Here is a 24,435-nt window from a genome sequence, read left to right on the forward strand (position 1 = left end):
GAGGCCTTTTTGGGTAAATAAATATTTCTTAAATAATGCATACAGCCTCATAAACTTGCCACTTCCCTTCCCATAAAACCCGCTAATTGTAGTTCTGGTCTGGAAGCATCCCCCTGGATGCTCATCAGCAGCTCCTGCCCACCTCGTCACCCCTCTGGGGTCCCCTCCTCTGACCTTGGTGGAGGGGTCAGGAGAGGACAATTGTGGGATGCGGAGGTGTGACAAGACAAATAGCAGCAGATTTAATGGACTTGGGGATGAGAGAGCAGGAAGGCCTTTTGGTGCTTGGCTGTGGCACAATGACTCTTGATTTTTTTCTCCCTTTTGATGCCTGTCCTGTGTTTCTCACCACAAGGGTCTCCAGGAATGAAGATTTACATTGACCCTTTCACTTACGAGGACCCCAACGAGGCAGTGCGTGAGTTCGCCAAGGAAATTGACGTCTCCTTTGTGAAGATTGAAGAGGTCATTGGAGCAGGTGGGTCCCCGCTGCCGTGTCCCCTCCCTTTCCACCTGGGTGGACAATTTGTCCTGTATGAAGGAGAATTTTGAAGAAGGTGGGAGTTCATCTCTCTCTTCCACTCGTCTGGAGTTTGCTGGGCGTTGTTTGGGGGATGGTGAGCAATTGCTTGTGCATCACTTGTTATATACATTCATATATAGTTGCAGCTATTAACCTTTTCCTTTTCTCTATCTTAGTAAATAGTTTTATCTCAACCCGTGAGTTCTACTTTTTTTTTTTTAATTAATCCTCTTTCCCTATCCCATTGAGGGGGAGAAGAGAGAGCAAATGACTGAGTGGTGCTGAGCCACCTGCTGGGTTTTTCCTGGGGGTGCACATGTGATCCTTCACTGGGAAATGCAAAATTCTCAAGGGTTATCAGGCTTTTGGTGGATTAGGGAACATGAGGTTGGTTTCTGCTCTCAAAGCTTCTCTATGGTTGGGAAGACTCTAATGTATTCACTGGGCAGCTGTGGGATTTCCTGGTTTACTTCCGTGAGATTACAAGAAAAAAACAGATCTCATTCTAATCTGTGCCATATTCCCATACATATGTATGGGAACACATGCATACATGTGTCTCTATATCATCTGTGGTGCCTTTATTGCAGTTTTTAAATAACTGTGTCATGCTCATAGAAGGGAAAGTGTGAAGTTGGGGGGAAGCTGCAAAGAAGCAGTGAGCTGTTTCAGTCAGGATCAACTTCGGCAGCGTATCGGCTGCCTTTTGCTGCTCATCAAGGCAAAGCAACTCTAAGCCTGGCTTAATTGTAATCCTTCCACAGACAAATTTCACCTTGGTGGAGGAAAAGCTCTCCCAGTGGAAATGAGAGGGAGCTTTTTCTGTGTTCTAAATCAGAGCGCAGCGATGAAAACAGCCCAATTATTTTCCCTTCCTAGATAAGTTATGTGCAGAGAGGTGGCTGTGGCTGTCAGTGCGCTCATACCCTGCACTTAATGTAGTCCTTAAAAGTTGGTGCCTTTGTTGTACAATTTTTCCTGGAGGAATTCCCACGGGCAGCTCCTGACTCCAGCAATGGGCTCTGCCAGCCTGGAGGAGGCTGGAAGCCCAGCTACATCCTCAGCATCTTTTAAAGAGTATGGAGGTCTGTAGAAGGGAGCACCCATGGGTGCCAACTGGCTGATGCTTCTCAGTCAACTGGCTTGGATGGCCAGGTGCTGTTGTTCTATGCAGATATGTATAGGGATGGTAATGGGTGGTCTTGCTCTTGCAGGGGAGTTTGGAGAGGTGTACAAAGGCCGCCTGAAGTTGCCTGGCAAGCGGGAGATCTACGTGGCCATCAAAACACTGAAAGCTGGCTACTCAGAGAAGCAGCGTCGGGATTTCCTGAGCGAAGCCAGCATCATGGGGCAGTTTGACCACCCCAACATCATCCGGCTGGAAGGGGTGGTGACCAAGAGCCGACCAGTCATGATTATCACAGAGTTCATGGAGAATGGGGCCCTGGACTCATTCCTGCGGGTGAGGCAAAGTGGACTATCGTTTGGCTGCAGGGTTTGGGAGCCAGGCCTCCATGATCCTCACATGTGCTCTTTCTGACCACAGCAAAATGACGGGCAGTTCACGGTGATCCAGCTGGTGGGGATGCTCAGAGGGATTGCTGCTGGGATGAAGTACCTGGCAGAGATGAACTACGTCCACAGGGATCTGGCGGCCAGGAACATTCTTGTCAACAGCAACCTGGTGTGCAAAGTGTCAGACTTTGGCCTCTCACGCTACCTGCAGGATGACACGTCTGATCCCACCTACACCAGTTCCTTGGTATGTACCTCGCTTCCCACAGTGGCAAATCTGTGAGCCTCCCGTTGAGTTCAGTTCATTAAAAATGGCAAAGATCTGCGCGGCATTACTTGTGCTTCACTGCACCTGCTGGTGGTGCTCAGAGAGGCAAGTCCTGCCCTCATCCACCCCTTACTTCCTCTTGTTGCTTTCCTTCCATCAGCAGGGAAGGATCTGCTGCTTTGCTGCTGCCTTGCTTGGGAAGGGGCCACTGACATTCCTTGTATAATCTTTTTTTCCATTCCTTCTCTACGAGTTTAATGTCTCCCTGCTCCCAGAGCACCTCTCTGCTCTATCCTGACTAACAAAGGCATTAGGTGGGACCAGGGATACATCACTAGGTACTGTATGCACCACATAAATCTCCTGGTGAGCTGTCACTGGTGTTATAGATGAGCAGATGAGAAGGCTGTGAGCACCCTGCTGACCTGCTGGGCTCTTTAATTGATTAATCAGTTATTAAAAGAGCTAATAACCTTCCTAACGCTTTGTAAACATTTCATAACACAGCAGTACAACACATGGCAGGATCCTGCCTCGGGGGAGGCTGGAGGCAGTGCATGTACTACAGGCAGACACCAGGACAGTGAGGAGAGGCATAGGTTGGGTGCAAGAGTGTGCATGTCCTACAAGGACCCCTGCAAAGCAGTTGTTGTGTTGCCAGGCTGTGCCCAGGTGTGTTTCAATGTAATGTAGCTTGTGACAGGAACCCCGAGGAGATGAGGCAATTGGGATTTCATCAGGTTGAAGTAAATGGATGAAGAGATCCATGCTTCTGCCGGGGGAGCAAAGGAAGCTGCTGGGTTTCTGATTGGACTCTGGTCAACTCCCATTCCCTGCTCAGACCCATCTGGTGGCCTTTGAGAAGAAGCACATCAGGTTTTGGTGTAAAGACCTCAGCAGTAACTGAGAAGAGGCCTGAAGTAGCCTTTTTCTACCTTCAGAGATAAAAGAGATTATCTCATCTGTGTTTTTATTTAATTTAGGCCATAATAGATCTCCTCGGCAGCTGGGAAATGATGCTGTGCCTGCGATTACATCACTCTGCCTCCCACAGCAGGTTTTTAGCTCTGGGGGAAAGGCAGGAAAAACAACCTAGCAGTTAATTTCTCCATTTATAGTTATTCAAATAAAATTTTTTGCCATTCAGCCTTAAAGAGCAGCTGATGCTTCATTGGAAGGGCTAGGGAAAACAATAGTGCGCAACAATTTACAATGCAGCTCTGCCCTGGGGCACATACCACGCGTTTCTGTGCTTTTTCCTTCATCTTTTCGCTTTCTGCTGTCATTTTGTGGAGCACTGGTGACCATGAAGCACTCTTTGTCTTGAGCAGAATGCATGTGTGGGCTGCAGAGGGGTTGGGATGCTGTCAGTTTTCCTGCTGGAATTGGGTGGCAGTGCCATTGTAGGGGCTTTCAGAGCCAGCCAGCCCTTCCCTGCTGTCCCCGGGAATTACAACATCAATCCACAGAGGTGTTTTGGGCATGGCTGTGACTCACCAGCTCCTGTTTTCTCAGGGTGGGAAGATCCCTGTGCGATGGACAGCACCAGAGGCGATTGCGTACCGCAAGTTCACGTCAGCCAGTGATGTCTGGAGCTATGGCATCGTCATGTGGGAGGTGATGTCGTTCGGGGAGAGGCCCTACTGGGATATGTCCAACCAGGACGTAAGTGCTTGGGGCTCGCTGCTCTGCCTTACTGGAAAATGATGAGGTTGAGGTGCTGGAGCTGCTCCAGACTCCGCAGCCTCGGCAGCGCTCGGTTTCTGAGATGAAACAGGCTGGCGAGCGAGAGGGATGGCGGGAGGGAATCTGGGAAGAAAAGCCAGTGGGCTGGTAATTGGACTTCAGGAAGCTGCGGCGCCTTTGAAAATGTTCAGAGGATTTGCAAGCTGGGAAAGAGCTTTGGAAGTGCGACTGCCGCACTCCAACGCAATCCGCCGAGATAATGAGCGGCACCGCTCTGCCGGGAGGAACTGCGGTGTGCGGAGCATCAGAGTGGAGATTAACCTCCTGCTGCAGCTCCTCCCGCTCATTTTGCTGGTGGCTGCGGGTTGGCAGCACTGTCCCCGTGCCATCGTGCTCCTCACGCACCGCTCTGTGCCCTGCAGGTCATCAATGCCATCGAGCAGGACTACCGGCTCCCGCCGCCCATGGACTGCCCGGCTGCTCTGCACCAGCTGATGCTGGACTGCTGGCAGAAGGACCGCAACACCCGGCCTCGCTTCGCCGAGATTGTCAACACCCTCGACAAGATGATCCGCAACCCGGCAAGCCTCAAAACTGTGGCTACCATCACCGCTGTGTGAGTCCCTGAGCGTGGTGCTGCATCTGGCCTTCTGGCGGGACCAGAATTCAGGGATCGTGTCCTCACCTCAATGCCTCTCTGTTCCCTTGCAGGCCTTCTCAGCCCCTCCTCGACCGCTCTATCCCTGATTTCACTGCCTTTACCTCAGTAGAAGACTGGCTGAGCGCTGTCAAGATGAGCCAGTATAGAGACAACTTCCTGAGCGCTGGATTCACCTCCCTCCAGCTGGTCGCCCAGATGACATCTGAGTAAGTCTGGTGTCACCGCGTGGGTGCTGGCTTGTGGGACCGGACAGCACAGCTGTCTGTTGACATCCCTCTGTCTGTCTTGCAGAGACCTCCTGAGAATAGGAGTAACGTTGGCTGGGCACCAGAAGAAGATCCTGAACAGCATCCAGTCCATGCGTGTGCAGATGAGTCAGTCTCCGACCTCGATGGCGTGATGTCCTTCGCTCGACGGGGAGGGAATGGGGAGGGCAGGCAGCGGAGGTGGGAGGGGAGGAACTGATGGGAGCTGTGGGGCCACAGCTGGAGAAAGGCAGCCATGGCTGGACTGCGGAGGATGTTCGTGGGACTCGCCTCGGCCTGGTGACTTCCATCCCTCACCAACAGAAGCACACTTACCGATGTCACGGGGGACAGCGTATAAATAAGTATAAATATGTACAAATCATATATTTAAAAAAATGAAAAAAAAAAAACCACAAAAACAAAAAACACACAAAAATAACAAACCCCAACCAACAATGAAGACAAACCAACGTGCGTTGGGGGGGAAACAAACCCAAATCCTTGAGACCAGACTCCAATCCCACCACCAGTGAGCAGTAGTCAAAACTGAGGAGGAAGAAGCAGGGGCTGTTGGGGAAGGGAGTGGTGTCACATTGGGTTTCCCATCCAGAGAAGCCTCCGGCAGCGACCGCCTTGATCTTCTTTTCTTCCTTGATTCCCTCCTGACCTGCTCCCTTCTCTGCTCATGGCTTGGTGGAAGCCTCTGCAGCCGCTGACCGTGGTGTCCAGGTATCGCTCTGCCAACTACCAAAGGACTTCGCTGACCACTGCATGGGGGATCCGACGCAATCCAGTTAATGTCTTCATATTGAAGAAGAGATGTACCTTCAATAGAAAAAACTTTTGGGTTTTTTTTTCTTTTGCTTGCATTTTTTTTGCAAAAAGGGAAAAAAAAAAAAAAAAAAAAAAAAAAACCACGTACAAAAAAAAAAAAACAAATTCCATCATGGCAAATGGAAAGAGGTGTTCCCATGTGTGTGTGTGCGCGCGTGTACGTTGTCAACCTACTGTGGACTTGCTGCTTGCCCGTGACCAGAGATCACCACCGACCCCAATGCAGGCGGGAGGAGGAGGAGCCGTGGTGCGTGGGTACTGGGTTGTGGAGGAGGAGGAGAGATGCTCTGGGGAAGAGACTGCTGAGGCCTCCAGAGCCTCGGGGACCTGCAGAAGATGGCTATGGAGAACTTTATTTCCCCCATCTTGTGGACCTAAGGATTTTGATATTGAGTTACGGACTTAGGTTTCATGGCTTCAGAGGTAGGTCCGTTTGTCTCGTGCACCTCTCATCCTTTTTGGTGTGTTTCTGCTCGCTTCTTTGAAGCCTCTTCCAGTGAATATTTCCCCGTGTTTAATTTGACTTTTTATTATTATTATTATTATTTTTTATTGGTTCTACTGCTGGTCTCTTTTGCAAATTGATCTAGTTAAAATTACTAGATGCATGTCAGTGTTTACACAGAATATTGTAAGTCTGGGCAATCTAACTTCCCTCTGTGGATCGTGCGGAGAGTTTATAAAATGAATGAACTCCTAATAAGGCTTTTACTTAGCTGGCTGTGTGCGACTTGTAGAGATCCATCATTGCCAGCACCGAGGCTGGCAGTGGGAGCAGGGATTGGGGGCTGTGGGTGGCTGCTGCAAGGTGCTGGGGCTGCATAGTACCTCCTGGCCTTACCATGGTGGCTCAGTTGTCCATAAGAAGCCCTTTACCCTCCCACTATGCAGCAAACATCCATCCATGCCCTCGAGGTGCTCCACGTCCATCCCCACCACGAGGATCCCCCTTGCCCATCCGTATTTTGGGGCTGCCCCGTGTCTGTGCTATGGGTTTGTCCCACATCCGCGTTGTGGGGATGCCCTGCACCCATGCACACCATGGAGGTGCCTTGTATCCTGCTTCCTTCACCCATGTCCTGCGTGCCAGAGTTGGGGCCACTAGAACTTGCTCTTGTTGGGCTCCTGCTCTTAGGACATAGGGTGGGAGGATGGAAGCTGGCACGCTGGCAGAGGATGGACCGCAGCATTGGGTGTTTATTGTTCCTTCACGTTTCCTCCTTATGACCCATCACGGTCATATAATACGGGACTGAGCTTGTTTCACCTTGCTGAGCTCCCCTTAAAGAAAGGCAGGGTGAAGCACACCTGGTTTATAGACTGCTCCTCGTGCTGCTGGCTGGAGGGCAGCCATGCCTCGAGATCAGCACTGCCCCAATCTGCATGCTGGGATGTTGTCACTGCACACAGCATGCAGAAGGGATGGGTGCCACGCATACTAACATGCTGCCTCTCACATTGGTATTCGCTGCTGGTGATGGATCCTTTGTGGGTTTTTTTTTATGATTTCTCTTTTATTAGAAGGAAGCGAAAGGCACTTAAAGGGACTGATGGCAGTGACACGGGCTAAATATCAAACCTCTAGCTTTGTGGCTGCACATGTTGGGCTGAGAACAATGTGGCAGCACTGCAGCCTGTTAGCAGCAAGCTGCATGCATCTGGCACCTCCTGGGCTGCACTGGGGCAGGTGGTTCCTATGCCTCAGCTTTGTCACCAGCCTCATGCTGGAGCCACTGTGATGACACAGAGGCTTGGGGCTGCACTCTGCAGCAGCATCACACTGGGGCACAGGGCTGGGCAAGGAGTTGGGATGAGGCTGGGCAGTTCCTCCGGGGCTGAAGCATGGTTGGCAAGAGAGCTGCTGTCAAGGGGGTGCCCAAAGTGGGTTACTATGTCTTGCCTGGCCCAGTGCCTGCAGGGATTTTGGGTGTCCCTTGTCCCTCCAGCCAGAGCTGGGGTGGAAGCATTAAGGCCCGGAGCATCCCAGCACTGGCTGAGCTGAGTGGGTCTGGCTGATGGTCGTCACCCCTGGGTTTAGAGGTGTTTGCACACAGGAGATCCCAGCTGCTTGGCCATAGCCATGCGACTGCATCATCTAGGTCTTTCCAAAAGTTTTTTCCATCAGAGATGGACAGGGAAGCTGCGCTGGTGATTCAGCGTGGAGCTGGGCAGGAGGCTCTGCCTTGCTGTCGCTTGTTCATTGGACCAAGGAGGAATGCAGATTTGGGCCAGCTGGATGCTCTGCAGCCTGAGGGAGACTGCCAAATGGTTTTGGTGAGGAAAGAACAAAAAAAAAAAACAAAAAAAACCCAATCCCAAACGGAAAGTTCCCGTTTTACATCATCCTCTGATCTGTGTTGTGCTTGGCATTGGAGTTCCTTTCCTTGATCCTAAATTGGAAGGGACAGCTTGGAAATGATATCCCTTCTGTGTGTGTCCATGGCAGCTCCTGGGAGTTGGGTGTGAGATCCCCTCTGCTATCCAGATGCGGTGTTTCCCTGGAATTCTCTGTCTCCAGCAGGCAGTGGGAGTGGGCTCTGCTCAGCAGAGGGAATAAAAGGCAGGAGCGTGCTTTAGGCATGGAAAAGGAGCGTGTGCTAATAGCAGCATTATGTGCCTCTTTCTAGAAAGGAAAGGAATGCGCTTTGTGCCATTTAATGACCTTCAAATTAACAGTTCTTTGAAAGCACTTATGTATATTTAATTTAAATGTTGCTGCAAGTCAGAGCGGAGCTGGCAATGAACGCAGCAGGCGGCCGATTTTTAACTAAGAGCGAGCCCAGACCTCTGCTTCTGAGCCTGTTGGCTTCTGGTGTCTGTGATGCTCCTTTCCCTGCCCCCAGGAACCTGCACCAGCACCTCCCCGTGGTTCCTTATGTGCCATCCCATTGAGCAGCCGATGGAGGAGCAGAGGATGGGGATGGGACTTCATGCATTCACCCAGGTCCTCTGTGTCCCCTTCTGCCACATCCCCAGGGCACAAAGTCCTGCAGTGCCTCATCACCAAATCCATCACGTCCTGCAGGGATGGATGCTGATCTTGTAGCGACTGGAGTGCCTCCAAAATAATTTTCCAAGAGCTGGAAGGACACCTTCTTGGGCAAATCCTCTTCATTTGGGAAGAGCCAAAGCACCAGGAGGGGTGCTGGGTGGAGTGGCCATGGAGGGGGTCACCCCCTCACACGGGAGCACTTGTGGAGGTTAATCCAAGCCAAACACCGTATGCATTTAAGTGGATTAGCCCAACGAGGTGCTTCCCAAAACAGACATGCCCTTCCAGAGCAACCGTGGAAGTGGATTAGGCAAAATCTGCTTACGGCTGCATTAACCCCGGATCAGCGTTAGAGGGATTAGCTCAGTTTGTGCTATCCACTTAAAAAATGAATTTGAGTGAGCTTTTCTCCACGTCTCCAAATAAACAAGCCTTGGACTCCATCCTCCCTCCCATTTCTTCCCTCTGGTCCATCTGTCTGGTGTGTGCCCTGCCCAGGAGCAGCTTCCCCATGGGCTGGGCACGCTCCTCTGCCTGCTGCTCATCCCCAGGGATCTCGTTAGGCAATTGAACCCTCTTGCCAAGGTGGGGAGAGAGGGCAGGGAAATTATGGTCAACATCAGTGCAATTATCAACGGCAATTAGTGCTGTGCAAGGACTGGCAGCGGACGGCGCAGACCGTGCCAGCGGCTGCCCTTGTCCCTGGGGGTGGCCGATGGGGACAGCTCGAGCCATGGGGATGCCTGTGCTCACAGTGCCTTCCTGGGGGGCTGGCTTCACAGATTTGTATTGCTGCTTATGTTGTGAGCCTGGATCTCTGAACGTGGCACCAAAATGCATGCATGGTAAATACGCGATGAAGACTTTTCCCCTTAGCACCTCGTTCCTGCTTTCCTTCCTCTTTCTTTCTTTCCTTCCTTCCTTCTTTCCTCCCTCCCTCCCCCCTTCCTCTCTCTCTTCTCTCCCTTCCACTCCCTCCTTCCTCTCTTTTGTCTCAGTTTTTCTTCCCTTTTCTCACGTGTCCCTTTTTCTACCAAGCGCTAAATTACCAAATAAAAGTTTCATTACTACCCGGCTTTGCTAGAAATGATTTTCATTCAGCAGAATGATGAATTTTAATAGGACCAAAATGTCAGCCGCGGCTGGAATTTTTTTTTTTAAAAAAAAGCATTGGCATGTTCACACAGGGGCAGCAATCTCTGGTTATCAGTGCCCAAGCAAAGGGATGCAGCAGTCAATTGCTTTGTTGTTTAACATGTCAGCTTTATGTTTCTGCAGTGCAATTGTGTATTAAAAGCATCCGCTTTTTGGAAGGGGCTGAGTGAGTGATGGGGTTTGGCTGCTTGGAAGAGGTGCTCCTGAGAGTGCTGTTTGGGTTTTGCAGCCTCCTGGCTTTCCCTTGGAAAGAGCAGTTACCTTTGGAAAGAGCAGGTTTTGTTGGATGATGGTTTACTTGTTCTGCTGGGCGCTGCCTTCGACATGGGAGATGGCAAAGAGCATCAATTGAGGGTTGCTGTTTCACTTTGGAAGAGCAGCGGATGGGCTTGGCAGGCACCGTTGGGTTTGACCAACGTTGAGCAGCATCGTGGCTCTACAACACGTGCAGGGCTGTGCGTGGGAATGGCTCCTTCTCACCTCCTGTCCCACTCTTCCCTTGCAGGGGCACAGAAGCACCGGCAGCACCGCCTCCTCCACCGCCCGTGGGACGAGCAGGGCTGTGAGATGGTGGGACCTGCAGCACCCCGTCCTGTACATAACCCGTGAGCTGTCTGTAACAGGTTTTTTCACCCCTTGTAATTTCTTTTAATTTTGGTTTTTTGTTTTTTTTTTCCTCTCTTTTTCTTTTCTTTTCTTTCTTTTTTTTTTTTTTTGCCCCTTCCCCGGTTCGTCAATTGTGTTGAAATTGTCGGAGTTTGTAACGGTAACTTTCAGAGGATATTGTACTAAAGAGAGAATTGCACTCAATAAAAATTATGAAATAAGCTTGGTTCCTTCTCTTCCCCTTCCCAGAGGCGGTCTTTCTGCTGCTGCCTTATCTGCAGCTCAGAACCCGGTGAACATTGGCCATGAATATTCATTCAGGGAGCTGGCAGCGCTCCATCACTCCTTGACTTACCTCGAGTTTTGCTGCATATCAGATTTGGCTCTCCAGTTTGTAAATGAAGTGACTTTATTCCCACTGATCCCTATCAGAGGTTGCTTGCTGCAAAAAAAAAAAAAAAAAAAGCCACGAGAAGGAATTTTCTTGGTATGGGTTTTTACACAGGGTGCATTTCAAAACAGTTGTGTGTGCAGTTATTTTGGGGAAGCTGTGCTGGAAGTGCTGACTTGGATGGAAGTGCATGGTGAGCACAAAGGCTGTGTGCTTCTCAGGGTGTGTCCCAACCTGCTCATTGAAGTCCAGTGTTCTCCTGGAACCTATGTATACAGGTTCAGAAATAGGTGTTAACACTGGGACGGTGTGTGGGGTGGGTGGAAGGACTTAGAATCATTCGAGTTGGAAGGGGCCCTTAAAGGCCAACTAGCCCAGTTCCCCTGCAGTGAACAGGGACACCTACAGCTCCATCAGCCCCGTCCATCCTGACCTTGGGTGTCTGCAGGGATGGAGCATCCACCACATCTTCCTGTGCTTCTTAGTCTTTGGGTAATGCTCATTGGGCTCAACACATCCCTGAGGTCTCTGCTTCCCTGTGATTCTGCGTATGAAGCCCCCAGCAAGGAGGCTGTAGGGTTTCTCAAACCTGGCATCCAGAGGTCGGTGTCCTCATTCTGTCTCTGAGGACACTGAGAGTTGATGTTTCTGATGGCTGCAGTTCCTGCAGGCAGGACTCTGCTGCCTTGGGCTCCGTCTGCATGGATGTCATGAAACCTCAGTGCCTGTGCCATGAAATCCAGCCTTCCCTGGCAGCTCCTCCAGGATACTCAGTGCAAACAGGCACTGAGGGCAGAGCTGAGCTTGTTTGTGTGCCCTTAATTGGGTTGATATTTGATTTAACGGGCAAGTGGTGTGGTTTAAATGAACGCTCGTGTTTCTTGGCTGCTCTGGGATTTGGGGTGCTGAGAGGATATATCCCTTACACAGGTCACCCGAGGTTTTCCCCTTAAGTACCCAGAAGACATTTACAGCCAGTGCTTAAAGTTCCCAGAGCAACTTATCCGGGAATATCCTTTTAATAGGGTCTGCAGGAGCTGTGCTGACAGCTTGATGGCTCAACAGGGCTCTGTAGGATGCAGGGTGAGCCCAGCACTGCCGCTCCATCACTCCCATGGAGCGTCCACACACTGCCACGGATTTCCATATTGCCAGGAGAAGCTTCTTTCACCTTCTGGCCTGAACAAAATGGCATTTGGGAAGGCCACACAGAGGCAAAAACAGTTTTCCTACATTTGTTGCCCTAACACCCAAAGCTGGGGCTGGCTGGACTGGGCCATCATTAGATGGGGGAACTGCTTTGCCCTACAGTGGGAAGAGGACGGAGGTGGGTTGGGTGCTGAGCACCCCGAGGAGGAGCAGCAATGCTGTGGGGCACATGAGGGTCCCCATTGTCTGGTGACAGCCACGTTGTCACAGCAGTGGGGCACAGGGTGTCCATAAGGCTGCCAGCTGGCACCAGGGATGCAGCACTGAAGGAGGTGGGACAGGCAAGAGCCCATCTTCTCCCACCTCCCCTCCCTGCTGTGCTTGGCAGTGAAAGACAAATAAAAGACAAACCCGAGAGGGCTATAGGCTAAATTGTAATTGGAGCAATATGGTCCGATTATAAAGTTATGTGCCAACCTGCATTAAATGGCAGCATCTGCTGGAGTTATTGGAGGTGCCTCGTCACCAATTAAAAACACTTGTTCTTTCCTGAAGGGCTGTGGCTGTGCTGGGAGGGCTCAGCCCCAACCCCTCAGTGCTTGTAGGGTTTTGGGGCTGCTCTGCAGGGCACAGCCATGCTGTGGTCTGATGGCTGTTCCCCCCTCACTGCCCCAGGGCAGCACTGCAGGTTGGATGTCCTTGCAGGCCTTTTCCATGGCTCTCTGCAAGAGCTCTGTCTCACCCTTTAAGCATGATGGATGTGCACCTGGGGGAGGTGACAATGGCTTGTCCAGGCCACCTGTCTGCTGAGCCAGGTGTCTGACGTGTACAACTTCTCCAGAGCTGGACCTGTGCTGTTGCACTGTGCTGGATGTGGAGGAAGGGGAGGGATGAGCTAGCTTGGATGTGTGTCTCTGTGTGCTGGTGAAAATCCAAAGTGATTTGGACCAATGTACAAAGGTGTTTACTGGCTCACATCTGGCTGGGTTGGTGGCTCCAGTCCCTGGCACAATGGGCACCAATTGGCACTCAGCAGGGCACTTGCTGCAGGAAAGGCAAAGCTGAGCATGGAACCATCAGTCAGGTTCTGCTCCACAAACCTGTGCAACTCGGCTGTCCTGCCAAGCCCCAGAGCTTCCCTGGGTGCTGCTGAGAGCTGGAACATCTGCCAGTGGGAGAGCAAGTGACCAGGAGGTGTCTCGGTGCTATGGCAACTCTCTAAGCCCAAGGTGTTGATTTAATACATTCTGCCACATCCTGGGATGCTTTACAAACCACAGCCTCTGCGCTGAGTGGGAATGGCTCCCCAGCACGAGGAGACCACCTTGGAGGCTGCTGCAGTGGGGCTATAAATCCAGTCATTGCTCCTGCTTGCAAGGATCTGAGTGTCCTGGCTGCTGTCAGCCCTGGCAGCAGGTTGGGCTCTGCTCCAGAGGGGAAGAGGAACACTTCAAGTGTGCAAAAAAATCACCTGCAATCCTGATGAAGGGATGAAGGGATGTAGTCTGATGTGTGCTGACCTCAGTGCTCGCACAGCCAGCACAGGTAGCTCTCTTCATAGCCTCTGAATTGCTTTCCCAGTGGAAAAGCAAGGGCAGGCTGCTCTGCTTTCCAGTAGCTGCTGCCTTCACCTGAATTCTGTGATTCTGTGACTTCGCTCTCATCTTATCTTAGGAGAATAAATCCCTTTCTTTGCTAGAGGGTAGGTTTAACATAACATCCTGCTAAGCTTTCTGCAGTCCCAGCCAGCCTGCACCCTCCTCCTGGTCATCTCCATCCCTTCTTCCTGTCGCTGGTCCTTATCTAAGTGTGTATCACGTTGGATACTAGGGAAAAATTCATCTCAGGGCACAGCTGCACAGGGAGTGGGGGCAGTCACCGTGCTGGGAGGTGTTCAGAGCTGTGGGGATGTGGCACTGAGCAACGTGGGCAGTGGGCATGGTGGGCAGGGGTTGGACCTGGGGACCTGAGGGGTCTTTTCCAGCCTCAGTGGTTCTGTGAAATGTAACCTGAGGGTTACAGGCACCGGATTCTGTAGTAGCCCATAGGCTAGCAAGGCAGGAGGCGGTGCCAGCTGTGTAGGACCTCAAGCCTAAATAGCCATTAGCATCAGGCTGGCCTTGATTAAGCCTGATGGCAGGCTGAGGGGATGTTGGAAGTTTGTTCCACCTCCTTTAAGTAGGTATCCCTTTTTAAAGGGAAGGATGAAATGAGGGATGCCATGCTAGCCTCGTGGTGCTCCAGGTACTTTCATGGTTGCATATTGTGTAGGGGCTAAGGCGGGCTGCTGAAAAATCACCTGGAAGAAGTTGGGTAAGTCTTGGCTGTGCTAAGATTTGCTGAGCGTGTGAGGCTCTTGGTCAGAGGTATGGATCTTCTGTTAGCCTGAGTGAAGTACAGCTCGAGCTGCAGGACTTACTGGAGCATCTCTTGCAGTGTGCTCTGGAGCAGGCACGGTGCGGGCACCAGGGAGCCCGTTCTCTTATTGCTGTCCCTTGTTTTGTGCCTTGCTTTGTGCTACCTGTCCCTCCTTGCTACCTAGGCCACGTGTTAGATCAGCACCGTTTTTAGTTCGGGGTGAATCTGAACTGAAGAACGCTGTGTGCGATAGCCAGGAACGAGCTCGGGGCTGGGAGCAGCGGAGCCTTTCTTATGGCAGGGTGAGCTGTGCTAATAAGTCCTTCCTGAGCTGCTCTGTGTGGGGTGATGGGCAAAATCGCCTCTGAGCCCGGGCTAATGAGCACTGCTGGCCGCAGCACGGCCACAGCCCTGCCTGCGAGGAGCAGAGATGCCAGCAGGGAGCTGCGGCTGCTCTGCTGGAAGAGGTGGAAGAGCCGCATTGCTGAGTATCCCAGGGAGAAAGCAGCACTTGTTTGCAGCCTGTTCTCACCAGGAGCCTGGGACTGCAGTGCTGTGAGGTGGGTGCAAGGCGCTGCTATTGCTCGCAGGCACAGGCTTCTCTTCTCCAACCCGTCTTCTGCTCTGTGCTGCAAGCTGGCTCTGGTGCTTACAGCTCCTCTCCAAGCACATGGGTGCTCAGGGAGGCAGCAGCGGGGCCCTACAGCAGCTCTCAGCATCGCAAAGCATCTCAACAAAGCTGTACAAATTCAAGGTCAGGCTGGATGTGGCTCTGGGCAGCCTGGTCTGCTGGTTGGTGACCCTGCACATAGCAGGGGGGTTGGAACTGGATGATCATTGTGGTCCTTCTCAACCCAGGCCGTTCTGTGATTGTAAATCCCACGATACCCAAGGGAACCTGCAGCCAGGTGTGTGCCCACTGCCTGCCAGGGCTCTGCTGTCTCATTGCCACGGTGTGCACAGCTCTTCTGTCAGCAGCACATTGCTGTGGCTTTGGAGCCGCACCGTGTGCTCTCCTGTCTGAGCCGAGCTGCTGTGAGATGTGCTCTCATTAGATAGCAGACAGCAGCACGGATGGCCGTGACAAGCAGCAATTATGGCACTGACAAAATAAAAGTTTGGAGTTGTTTTGCAAATATTTTTTTCTTTGAAGCCTGCGATACAGCAGCAGAAGTAGGCGTAATTACACATAAAAATGTATCTCCTTTATAGTCTTTTAATTATCTACTCAGGTGAGCCATAATTTGAGGGGGGAAAAGCTTTAAATCTGTTCATTTCTAATAATAAAAAAATGAGGCGGGAGAGTGTTATCTTAATGTAATTATGAGGAGATACAGTTGGATGGATGAACTGGAGAGCAGGGATCTGTGCTGCAATCCAGAGGCCCCGTGCTCTGCTTCCTCCTCCAGCACCACCTGCATCCTCTCTCCTTGCCTGCTGCTGGTGGAGAGCCTACAGGAACTGTAGGAGGCACTGAAGGCCAGGCTGGATGTGGCTCTGGGCAGCCTGGTCTGCTGGTTGGTGACCCTGCACATAGCAGGAGGTTGGAACTAGATGATCATTGTGGTTCTTTTCAACCCAGGCCATTCTATGATTTCATTCTATACCTTGCATCCTCCAAGCAAGCTCAGATGGGTTGAGATGGAACTTGATACCTGTGATGCTAAACCTATCTGGCAGTCTTTTGCTGTGCTGCTCTTGGATGAGGTAGCTTTTAAAGGACGGTATTTCCATCAAGCTTTGCAAAAGCACAATGAGTGCCGAGCTTTGATTTTCTTATAATGGCTCCTCAGAGCCTCAGATGAGATGAAAACCTATCTTTTTTGAGCTGTGTGCTCAGCAGTGTGATGTGTGTCCTGTAAAGCTTGCAAGCAGAATAGGAAATCCGTCTTCTGGGAAAAAGCAAGCTAAGGCTCAGGACAATAAGGTTATGCAGTGCCATGGGTGCTCCTGTAACTTGCACAGCAACCCATGCCCACCTCTCCCTGAGACTCCTTAGGAAACTGGAGCTGATTGTGCCTCTGTGTGTGCTTTCCCAGGAAGCCAGAAGGCCTTGCTGCCTTTCTGCTCTTCTTCCGTTATCATGAATGTCAAGCACTGTACAAACAGAGGCACTAAATGTCAGATCCTGTCCCTACAAGCCCCGCTTGTAATTTGAATGCTCAGACATGCTCTGTGGTCATCTTGCTCCCGTTTCCTTCCTCTGATAAGCTGTGTCCCTTGCACCGCTGTGCTCCGAGCCATGGAGCTGTGCTCTTTGTGCTGTTGTGGGCTTTCACCTCAGTGTCTCCATCCTCTGTCCCAGCTGCTTGGAATGCTTTGGATCAGCTCCCTGCCTGGCCGTCCTCTTTAGGGATGCTGCTGTGCATCCCACTGAGGTGCTCAGCTCCCGGTGTCTCTGCTCTGTGGCGGTCTGGTTTGTGCCCTGAGAGGGATAACAAGGTTTCCCCACCTCTGTGGTATTGCTTGGTACCTATCCAGGCACTGAGCTACCCCCTTTTCCACCCCTGCAATGCACTTGGTGAGAGCAGGCTGCCAGCTCTCTGCTTGCTCATCCTTGAAGCTTTTCCCTAGGAACAGAGAATGGGCCGATTCCATGAGCACAGGTGACACAAAACTCTCAACTATATTCCAGTTGGTGCCTTTGAGATGGGATTTCTCACTTGCACCGTGCCACTGATGCGCAGTAAAATAATACATAAAACACATACAATAACTCAAAGCAAATATTGCATGCTGATGCCCAGAAATTTGTAACTCGCTGCGTGTTCAGTGCAGGCTCACAGGATGCATTTTAATAATTACAAATGAACCTGTGGCCAAAAGAGTCTTTGTGAGCACACCTGTAATGAATGCTGATGCTGCCATTCCCTGCAGAACGCCGATAATCGCATCTGTTGGTGCATTAGAGCTGATTTAGGGGTAAGCAATGGCTTCAATCTGAATTTGCTTTACTAGCTATTGACTGTAGCAGGCAGCTTTTTCTATTATTGAAATATTTGTAAATATTTTACCAGGCTGAGGTTTTGGTTTGGTGGTGTGTTGTTGTTGTTTGTTGTTTTATTTATCGTGAATTGACAGTGCTGGTGTTGGCCCTCCATCTCACCCAAGGAATTCATGGTTGTCCCCCACTCACCTCCTTTTGTCACGGTAATTGTTCTTCCCACAGTGCCTGCCATGTGGTTTGTAAGCTTATTTCAGGCATCACGGTGGGGATTAGTGAGAACACTGCCTATTGTGTGAAGGTTCGTGCTATTTAAAATTGGAAATAGAACAAAGGCAATTCAATTCCAGCCCCTCTTTGGATGGGTAGAGCAGCATTTGCTGATACGGTCCAGGAAATGTGTGTGTGGGGGGGAAAAGCAGAATTTCTGATTGTTGTGCGTTCCTTGGCCTTCATCCAGCCTGGGATGGGGCAGGCTGGTGTGCTGAGATCCCCTTGGTTGGGGGGTTGGGGAGGGAGAACTTAACAAGGGAGAGTCCTGGGGACCCTTCACACCATGCACAAGAGTGGGGCTTTGGGTGCTGCTCCCTGCCCGTGCATCCCATCCCTGCAGCAAAAGGAGCAAAGAGCGTGGGGTGTGGATGTGTGTGCGTGTTGGGGGGGGGTGAGGAACTCCAGATATACAAAAGCTGGAGCAGCCACAAGCAGCTGTAACCTTAGCAACAGTGTCTCAGGATTTGAATGTAATTATACCTCAAACGTGATAAACACTCCGAAGGACTCCTTATGTGGAGATCATACTAAACAAGTCTTTGAAATTGCCCTCATCAAATATTGATGGAGGGAGAGTTTAAAAAATAAAATAAATGAAACCACCCCCCCCCCAAAAAAAAAAAAAGAGAGAGAAAAGGTGAAGCCGTGCTCTTGCCCATGGGCTGTGGGTTAATGGGAACCTGTTGGCTGGGGCAAGCCCCACCAATACCTCCAACTCACAAAATTAACAGCGAGGGCGGGAGGATAAGAGGAATAAAACCATCAGGTGAGGCAGGCTGCATCGATTGGCATTTTGTTTTACGTTCGGCGTGCGGGAAAAGCGATCCCAATAAACGCCATCTATCTTCTCCAGCCGTGCTGAGGGAGGTTTAATTGCTGCAGGAGGGAGAAGGGGCGGCTCTGCTGGGCCACAGCATCCCATCCTGCTGGTGGGGAGGGCGGGTGGCAGCTGTTTTCTGTGCTGTGGGTCATCAGGGAGCGTCAGGAGGATGCAGGCTGGGGAGAACAAATGTTGTCTGCTGAATTGAGAGCCGGGAGGAGCTTCTGCTGTTCTGAGTTTGCGTTGAGAGCAGAGGATGGGCAAACTGCACGTGGTTGCCATTGTGCCGTTTGAGTGGTCCTGAGCGTGAAGTGCTTGTGCATGGGTTGCTGTCACCTGGGCTGGTAGGCACCCAGGAGGTGAAGGAGCATCTGCATGGGTCCTGGGGTGCTGCTGGGGCTCTGTGATGGCTTCCTGGGGTTGTAGGGTCTATTGTTTAGTAAGCATTTGCAGAGCTAAGCTAGGTGGCAGCTGGAGCTTTGAAGGGCTTTGCCATGGAACAGCGACCAGCGCTGCAGTCAGGAGCTCCTGCAGGTGCAGCTAGGGGCAAGAGGGATGCTTTCACGCTTTAGTGGGAGTGATGGAGGCATGGGGGGTTCCCAGTGTGCTGGAGAGATCATCAGTATATCTGGTGGCAAAAATAACACATGCATCCTACAGAATGATTCCAGCTTGCAGAGCACTTCCCAGGGTGGACCCGGCCAACGCTTGAGCAGTAAGAAAGATCCAGCCACCCAGATCTGCAGAGCCAATCTGAAGCCAGATGATATCCAGCTCAGGCGAAGGTTTCAGACCGTATGACCTAAAAAGTGGCACCCATACTGCATACCCATGGCTCTGGTGTCCCTAGCTCTGTGCCACAGCCGGCACGCAGCCGACTCTTTGCCAAAAACAGCTGGCCAAGCTGCAATGCAGTGAATCCTTGTTGAGCACTGCTGGCTATCTTACAGGCTGCTTATAAACAGCTGAAAACCTCCGTAGTGCCCATGCTGGGTGTTACTTACTGATGATATAGCTGGCAGAGGACATAATGGGGAGTTCCATCTTTGCATGTGTCGGAGGGTGATGTTGGGCAACACAAGTTGACTGTGGCTGCCGTATGGAGGTGTTGGCTGAACAGTGTAGAGGATCAGGGGGAAAGAAATGATGGCTGTTGTCTTATTTTGACAGTGACTTAAAGAAAAGAGTCAAAGAAGCTGCAGAGCTTCTGCCTGAAGTTGTTCTCCATCCAAGAGCAACTGGAGCGGGTCCTGCATAGCTCGTGATGGTGAGCAGTTCTTGTTGAATGGACCAGGAAATAGGGGGCTTGTATTTGAAGCCTCTGAGAAGGGATCCATGATGCCTTGTTGCATCTCTTGTTTAAAGACAATTAAATATTGCGGCTTTCTTTCCCAGTGAGAATTACCATTAATTTCCCTTTCTGGAGCCTTTGGAAGAGAAGGAAGAAGATTCCTTTGGGTGCTGATGGAGCATCCCTGGAAAATGCTCCTGTCACCAGCAGCTGGTCAGATCCTTCTGAAGGGGAATCACTGCACTGCAGAGCTGAGAGGTGTGAGCAGGAGGGCAAATGGGCACAACCAGCCAGTGTGTGCAAGGCAGTAATGCCAGACCAGGTTAGGAATGATGCTTTGTCCTGAACTCCCAGGCTGAGCAGGCAAGCAGAAGCCCAGCTTAGGAGCTGCAGCTCCCGGGAGAGCTCCCCAATGGTTCCTCTAAAGGTTAATTCTCCTTTGGAAGTGCCTAGAAGGAAACCTGGAGCGTTCGGAGAGAATTAGGCTCAGTACAAAAGGTCTTTAAGTTTGCGGGGCTTTTTTTTCAGGAGTCTTTGCTTTTTAAATGTTAAAATTTGCTCCCATTCATTTCCTTTTTTGAGAAATAAAATAAAATGGGGGAAAAAAAAGCCCACTCCTAAGCTTGCCCCCCAGTGCAGGGGCACAAAGAGAGAGCCGTTCCTAGAGTCAGTAGCAGGGTACGCCGCGCTTCCTCCTGCTCCAAGGTGGCAGAATAAAGAGCTCCTGCAGTAATCTTTTTTCTAAGAGTTGCATTGTTAAAACCTTCCTTAGGGAAATCCAGGGAGCGTAATTGCTCTGGTCTGACTCTGCCCGCTGAGCCGCTTGAATTAAGTGGGTGTTTTGGCATCCTGAGCAGAGCCTTGTGGGAAGTGACCTTCGCCTTCCGCCGCTGCACTCTGCAACCTGCCGCTAATTAGGATGGAGAGAGCCCTGCTTTGTTTCCAAATACTAGTTTACCTCTGTCTTAGCTTTCTGCCGGGAGCTGACCGCGTGACTCGGTGCATAATGAACGGGGCACAGCAGATGGTAGCGCTCCGGAGCCTCCAAACACAACTTGGAACACCACAAAGCCGAGCGGGAGGGAGAGGTCGGGCTTTGAGCCGCTCGCTGAGCCTATTCACTGCAAAGCATCTCATTACCCAGCGTTGGAATTAATGGCTGAAACAACGCTTTGTTGGAGGGAAATTTTCTTTTCCGTGGTTGCTTGCATGGGGTATTTGCAAACTTGAGGGGTCTGGTTGAGGAGCGGCTTGGTGGGCATTGGATGGGCAGGTTGGAATGCTTGCCCCGAGGTCGCATCTCTGTGCAATGAGAGTTGCTTCAGCACCAAGCATCGTGCAGAGGAGAGGAGGAGTTCCTGCCTTTTGGAAGGTTTATCGCTTCCAACTTGAGAGAAGAAAAAGGGAAAAAAAAAAAAAAAAAAAGGACAAAGAAAATGAAGTTTTCAAAGGTAAAATGCAGCGCTTCCCCTGCGGGAGGAGCGGGAAGATGGAGCACTTAGAGGGTTTAAGCCAAATTTGCTCCCAAAGAGGATTAGTTAAACTGTGCTAAATTTCTATGTGAACGCCCTCATTCAAATGTAATCCGGTTTATCTTAATTTGCTTTGGAAATGAATTCAGTAAACCCAATTAATGTCACTTCCATTCTGAGCGAGAGCATCCCCACAGGGATTTACTAACTTTGCATTAATCCACTTTAAATTTGCACCTCCAACTAATACCCGCAAACTTTACTCAGCACTCCTCATTTGACATCTGGAGACGAGCAAACGTGACCCATCAGGAACCTGACAGATTGATGGGGATGTGCTGCAGACCTCTGCCTGAGCAACACCACAACTCTGCTGAGAAATGCTGCATCCAGGGCTGTTGGGCACGTGAGTCAGCTCGCGGAGCAGCAGGCTGGAGGAAAGGGCTCCATGCATGGCGCTGGGATGGCTCAGCTCATCTGCACAGAGCAAAAACACAGCACCACAGCTTCAGGCAGCAAGCAAGCGGCTGGGTTTGCTCGCCTTTGCTGCAAACCACTTCACAGCCTGCTGACACACGTAGCACCGTGAACCCCAGCAACCTGTCAGTCCTGCAGGGCTGGAGCTCGCTGCAGTGGAAGTCTGCAGGTGGTGTTGGTTGTGGGCTGGAGGAGCAGTGCTCAGCCTCCCAGAGGGCACAGTCTGCCCTCAGCTTGCTTATTGCTGACCCAGGGGTTGCACAGCCTTGTTTACCAAGCGCCGCTGCGGTGATAAAGAGGTTGTTTGGCTGGAAGGCATCTTTATGTGAGCGTAATGCACTTGGCCCTGCTTGGAGATAAGGGATGGGGAGGGCTGGCTGACATTTTGAGGCTGTAGAGGAGAAGGGGAGGCTCCAGGGATGGAAAGCAGGAGGGTGTGGAGCCCTGCATGGAGCTTTTCTCCCACGGATGTGTGGGAGGCCTGCTCTGATGTGGCCAGCACAGGAGCAGCTGAGAGAAGCAGAGGACAGGGCACAACAGAGCAAGTGATGGCTGCTGGGAGCAGGACTGCCACCAGCCCTGCTCTTCCCAGTGCAGGAGGAAAATGCTTTGGGTTGCGTGTGGGCAAGCAGCTATGGGCTTGCCAGCGTGTAGCAAGGCTCCAAGATGCACCTGCACAAACAGGCAGGCTCCATTGATCAGAGGGCAGAGTGAACGGCCTCATGCTTTGCACGTGTGGTGTGAAAGGAGAACTCTGACAGCTGCTGGATCAGCCCCTGTCCTGGAGGCTTTGCTGGGCCCATGCTTTGCAGTGGGGCTTCCTTCAGACCTCTCTCATTCACGCTGCAGCTCTGCCCTGTCCTGCTGCCCTCTGGAGAGTGATGCTCCAACACGGAGTTTTTAGGTGCTTGCTCCCTAGTGGTGCTTTCTTATAACTTGTGTTGGTCCAGGCATACGTTCCATGCAAAGTAGCTGGACTCCAAGAATCTAAGAAGATGGATGGACAAAAGCTGTTGCTCTAGGGAAGAGCTTAAATGGGCCGAGCCATGTTGTGTTTGTGCCTCTGCTTCCTCCATGAAGGTGAACAGCAGCTCTGAGGATAGCTGAGCTCTTCTTGGGAAGGCAGAATGCGTATGGGGAGTGCAAGATAGCAAATGGGATGGGATGGAGGTAACACAAGCGAGATACACATCTCAGTGAAACCTGTCTGAAGTGCTCAAATGAACTCAGCTCCCGTGTCAGGTGAGAGGGAGCAGCCTGGCCTTAATGCAATGGTATGAAGATGCTCGTGTCCCAGCTCAGGCAGCCCCAGCTAAGCAGCACATCATTTTTTTTTTTTTTTTATTTTTTTACCTCCTTGGCAAGGTATGAGCACCCTGAGAACAGAGCTGAGGCATAGATTAGAACTGTGAAGGGATAACAGTTTGGAGATCATGAAATCATTCTCCTGGCCCCTTCCTCTGTGTTGGTGACGAAGGAGGGCTGGGGGAGAGCTGTTTTTGCAAAAGTCTCTAGGAAGTCTGCAGAAGCTCTGAATGAGCTAATTGTCCACCAGCTTATTCCCACCTCTCTCCTCTTGATGCCTGCAGAGCTTGGTTGTTTCAAGCCAGCTGAGAACTTCGCCTCAATGAAAGCACCCAGGTGATGGGGGGAGGTTGATAAAGCTCATAGGTCTCAACTGTGCTATGTGGACCTGGGTGGCCTAAATATTACACAGAGTGCTAATTTGCTTCCAGCATCATCAGCACGCCCTTTAGCTGTGCTGTGCTGTCAGGTAGCAGAGCTGTCTGCCTGAGCACGGAGCTGTGAGCGAGGGCTGATGATGCCGGCATCCTCCTTTTGTGCTGCGTTGAGTGTTCTCCTATGTAAGCTTTCTAGGAATTGCTTCTCAGCGAGGCAGAGCAAGGCTGGATCTGCCTACCTGCCATCTCCTCTGCTCCTCACCAGAACTTCCTCGTGTCCCTGGGTGCTGCTGAGCAACGCTGACGCTTGGATAGAAGCGCCGAGTTGGCAACTTTTAATATCGCTGAAACATAATCAGCTTTTGCTTCTACAGCAATTAGCATGTTATTACCCATAATGTTTTGCATGGCAATTTTGTTGTAAACATTTGTACTAATTCACCATAACCTAATTATTTTTATGACATGTAATTATGAAGTATTTTTGGAGGAGGAATGGTTTCATTTTCTATTTATACTATTATTTCCTGGAAACAGCAGCTATTTTGAACACCAGGAAAAACATTTCCCCCCACCCCCCCCATCTCCAATTAGACTTTTTAATTTTATTTACTGCCACAACTTGTCTGGCTAGCTCAGTAGCTTGGACTGTGCTCTTGTGGAGAAGTGTGATGGATTCTGAGAGAGATTAATTGTGCTGTAATTTGTGGTGGCATAACACTTAGGTGGAAGAACGTCACAGGTGGCTTTCTTCTCTGCTCAGTGGGTTGGTGTGATGAGTCCCAGTTACAGCATCTGCTGTAACGTCCCTTTCCTATGTAGTGAAGGAGAGTGATTAGGTGAAGCTGTTGCTTTTGGAATTTGCCTTGCAGGAATGCAACCAGCCCGAATGCGGGATCTCTTGTGGGAGATACTGGTGGGTTTTGGTGTTGGGAACGTGCTGAGGATCTGGGAGGGCTGCTGTCCCTGGACTAGGACAGCAAAGAAACTGCCCAGCCTGCCTTCTGGCTTTGTGTGGCTGCGAGAATGGGGATGTAGGGTAGAAATCATAGAATCCTAGAATGGCCTGAGTTGAAAAGGACCACAGTGA

The 24,435-nt window shown here is 51.0% G+C and overlaps 1 protein-coding gene across 1 annotated transcript in view; it reads left to right on the plus strand.

The window, feature by feature from the left end:
* The window catches only part of EPHB1 (EPH receptor B1), a 47,687-nt gene extending 36,978 nt beyond the window's left edge, over nt 1-10,709 (plus strand). The window contains exons 10-17 of the mRNA XM_031596560.2: nt 356-478; nt 1,738-1,985; nt 2,070-2,285; nt 3,822-3,971; nt 4,415-4,608; nt 4,704-4,859; nt 4,945-6,158; nt 10,388-10,709. Of these exons, the coding sequence (XP_031452420.2) occupies nt 356-478; nt 1,738-1,985; nt 2,070-2,285; nt 3,822-3,971; nt 4,415-4,608; nt 4,704-4,859; nt 4,945-5,053 (1,196 nt within the window). The 3' untranslated portion in view covers nt 5,054-6,158; nt 10,388-10,709. The remainder of the gene's footprint in view (nt 1-355; nt 479-1,737; nt 1,986-2,069; nt 2,286-3,821; nt 3,972-4,414; nt 4,609-4,703; nt 4,860-4,944; nt 6,159-10,387) is intronic.
* The last annotated feature ends 13,726 nt before the right edge of the window (nt 10,710-24,435 follow it).

This window comes from Phasianus colchicus, chromosome 10, assembly GCF_987193195.1.
Source record: "Phasianus colchicus chromosome 10, bPhaCol1.hap1.1, whole genome shotgun sequence".
Taxonomy (NCBI): domain Eukaryota; kingdom Metazoa; phylum Chordata; class Aves; order Galliformes; family Phasianidae; genus Phasianus; species Phasianus colchicus.